At 40.1% G+C, this 3,735-nt stretch overlaps 1 protein-coding gene across 1 annotated transcript; it reads right to left on the bottom strand.

The window, feature by feature from the left end:
- Positions 1–1,579: 1,579 nt before the first annotated feature.
- Positions 1,580–2,654, bottom strand: LOC116422994 (small cysteine and glycine repeat-containing protein 5-like). Its single transcript, XM_031963686.1, has one exon. The coding sequence runs from the start codon at positions 2,612–2,614 to the stop codon at positions 2,249–2,251; it is 366 nt and encodes a 121-aa protein (XP_031819546.1). The 5' UTR covers positions 2,615–2,654; the 3' UTR covers positions 1,580–2,248.
- Between the last annotated feature and the right edge of the window lie 1,081 nt (positions 2,655–3,735).

Here is a 3,735-nt window from a genome sequence, read left to right as displayed (position 1 = left end):
GTTCTTGTTGTTCTTGTTCTTCTTCTTGTTCTTCTTCTTCTTCTTTTTCTTCTTCTTCTTCTCCTCCTTCTCCTTCTTCTCCTTCACCTCCTCTTCCTCCTCCTTCTTCTTTTCATTTTTTACTTCCTGTCCTCTTTCTTCTTTTCTCTCTATTCCTCTTTCCTCCTCTCTCTCTTCTTCTCCCCTTCTCCTCTCCCTTGCTCCTTCTAGCTTTTCCCCCTATTCTTCTCTCCTCCTTATCTTTCTCTATTTCTCCTTCCTTCCCCTTATATTTTTCTCTTCCTCCTTCTTCTCTCTCTCTTTATCTCTCATATAAGTATTTACTTAATAGAACATTATTAATCTTCCCTTCCCTTCCCTCAAAGAGCAATCATCTTGTTTCTACACTGTAGGTAGTGATAAAAATAGCTGCTAGAATCCTAACAAAGCTAGATTGTAGAATTCAAAACAGAAAGAAAATATGGATACCAACTCCTTTAACATTTTAAGAATGCATATAACTTACATATATATACATGCAAACCACAACAGTGGGGAAAAAAAGCCCCACCAGGATTATATCTTGTTTTCCTGCTGTAGTGACATAAAATAGTTACTAATAAACTAACAATGTTGAATTCAAAAGAAAAATAGAACATAGTCAATAGCTTTTTCTGAATTGTCAACTTTGCTTCTCAAGGCAAAATGCACACACACACACATACACACGTGCTACAAATGACAACAATGTGTTCAGGTACACTAAGGAAGGCAAAATAAGGTCTTGTAATCTTAAGGACTTGAACCAATAGACAAGAAAGCTCCATCCATTAGATATTGCTCAGGACAGCCACACCAGGGAGGACTTTTCCTTTCAGAAGCTCTAGACTGGCAGCATTTCCAGTGCTCACATGCTGACCTTGCCTTGAAGGTTCCTTTTGACACAATCAGTAGCAATATCCCCATGACTGTGATGGAGCAAGAGGAACAAAAGAGCAAAGGAACAATGTGGTAGTGGCTCCTACCTAAGGTATGCTTCTTTTCAAATTAATTACAGGGCTCCTCAGATATTTTAGGGTGCTCCACTCCAAGGAGAGCTATGACTGGAAGGAGGAAAACTGGGTGTTTGTTAGCCTTGTAGTGCCCCTGTAATTAATCCTATTATGGAAGCATGTCAGATTAGGCACAGAGAGGACACTACATTTGAGGTTGCACGATGGGGAAACAGTGTTGATATAAAGATCATTCTTTATAGGCACCCCAATTCCCAGAGATAAGGCTATGTTGTCTTAATTCACCAGAAATGTTCAATAAACATGTGATGGAGGGAAAACATTTCCCAACATTGGTTTATGAGCAGGGATCATTTCCTTGAGGCTTCCCAAGGTAAGATACATAGCAGTGGTATGGGAGTTTGTGTTGTCTCTGAACTGAGTGCTTCTCATCCATTGAACCCTTAACCCCTTCTAGCAACATGATAACAGCCCCACTTTTGTGGAAAAACCCAGTCCTCAAAAGGATATGATTGTTCTTCTCTTGTGCTTCAGTTTTCCATACATTCAAACAAAAAAGGAACATGAGTGATTTTATGGTTGTTTTTTGGATTTTATTGAGAAAGATTAGTAAAGATTTAGAAAGACTCCAGAGCAGCAGAGTAGTAAAATAATATTTAGTACATATAGAAAGAACAAGATTAAAGGTAGAAAAGACAGAAGAGGATGAAACCCAGTGAGAAAGAAAATATTTAAAAAATCATGATTCCACTTTGCTTGGTTCCTAAGCTTGACTATTCTCCAGTAGCTGGGCTGTGTCCTTTCCTCATTGTCTGAGATCAATTGTATTGAGAGATAAGTCTCTTAGGGAGACAGATCTCAGTTGTAACAGTGCCTTTGAGAAGGGGCATTAAGTGCAAATAACCCAAAGGATCATATATGTTCATGGATGCATCAATTATATTCAGGCCAGAAAGGAGCAGGAGTGAATAACAGCAGTTAGACCTCAGAGCTGGCAGTAACCAGAGCCCATTTTATTTAAGCTTCTCATTTTGTGAAATGAGGGAAATGAGGTAAATTAAATCACACTGACCTCTCATGTCCCTTTTCCCTCTGATGACTGATTTTTCTTTGAGTCTGTGCAGGTGATATACATGAGGTCTTATGTTAAGTCACTGGCAGAGTGAGGTTTAGGACCTCATCTCCTTAAGTCTCAGGCTAATGCTCTATTCTTTAACCCCTGTGAAATCTTACCGATTGGTGGAGCATTTGCCCATCTAGCAGCAGCATTGCTTCTTACAGCAGCATTGCTGGCAGCAGCATTTCTGCTGGCAGCAGCCCTTGCAACAGCCACAGCCACAGCCACAGGAGCCACAGCCACAGGAGCCACAGCCACCACAGCAGCAGGTGCGGCGGCAGCAGACCACTGTCGGGCTGCAGCAGCCCCCACAGCAGCCACAGCAGCAGGGGCAGCAGCCAGAGCAGCAGCCTACACGGCGGCAGGTACAGGTGGTGCAGCAACGGCGACCACAACCACAGCTGCCACAGCTGCCACAGCCACCACAGCCACCACAGCCGCCACAGCCGCAGCCACCACAGCTGTTGCAGGTGGTACAGGTTCCTCTACAGCCACAACAACCCATAGTGTCAGAACAGAGAGTTCAAATGAGGTGAGGAGAGAAAGAACTCAGGAGAGGTGAGTGAAGTTTGATGCTCTCCTTCTACAGGACAGCCCTTATATACACTGCCCAAGAGCTGGTCCAGGACCCATGATGTTTTTTGTTGTTTATCCCAGTTCTGATAATCACATGAGCTCTACTTGTTTACTTCCTCTTTGAGCCTCCTCTGTCTCATGAAATTATTTGTTTTAGGATTTTTTGAATTTCAATTGATTTCAAAGCCATATTCTAATGGGAAGTTTAAAAAACTGAAATGTGCATGGACCCACACAACACAGTATACCAAAATAAAATCAAAATGGGTCCATGATTTTGTCATAAAATAAGAGATTATACATAAATTAGAGGATCATAGGATACTTTATCTTTCAGACTTGTGGAAGAGGAAGGAATTTGTGACCAAAGCAGAACTAGAGATCATTATTGATCACAAAAAAATAGAAAATTTTGATTATATCAATTTAAAAAGCCTTTGTACAAACAAAACTAATGCAAACAAGATTTTTTTTTTATATTTATATTTATTTTTTTAATAGCTTTTTATTTACAAGTTTTATGCTTGGGTAATTTTATAGTACTGACAATTGCCAAACCTTTTGTTCAAATTTTTCCTCTCCTTCCCCCTATCCCCTTCCCCCTGATGGCAGGTTGATCAATACATGTTAAATATGTTAAAGTATAAATTAAATACAATGTAAGGATACGTGTCCTAACAGTAATTTTGCTGTACAGAAAGAATCGGACTTTGAAATAGTGTACTATTAGCCTGTGAAGGAAATCAAAAATGCAGACAGACAAAAATAGAGGGTATGTAATGATTCATAGTCATCTCCCAGAGTTCTTTCGCTGGGTGTCGCTGGTTCAATTCATTACTGCTCTATTGGAACTGATTTGGTTCATCTCATTGCTGGAGATGGCCACGTCCATCAGACTTGATCATCATATAGTATTGTTGTTGAAGTATATAATTATCTCCTGATCCTACTCATTTCACTCCACATCAGTTCATGAACATCTCTCCAGGATGAAATCATCCAATGCAAACAAGATTAGAAGGGAAGCAACAAACTGGGAAAACATTTTTA

Source organism: Sarcophilus harrisii, chromosome 3 (genome assembly GCF_902635505.1).
Source record: "Sarcophilus harrisii chromosome 3, mSarHar1.11, whole genome shotgun sequence".
Lineage (NCBI taxonomy): Eukaryota > Metazoa > Chordata > Mammalia > Dasyuromorphia > Dasyuridae > Sarcophilus > Sarcophilus harrisii.
Note: the sequence above shows the minus strand (reverse complement) of the source record. Positions and strands in the feature narration are given on the sequence as shown.

Excerpts from the sequence above, each read along its gene's own strand:
- LOC116422994 (XM_031963686.1), bottom strand. The coding sequence starts at position 2,614 with ATGGGTTGTTGTGGCTGTAGAGGAACCTGTACCACCTGCAACAGCTGT.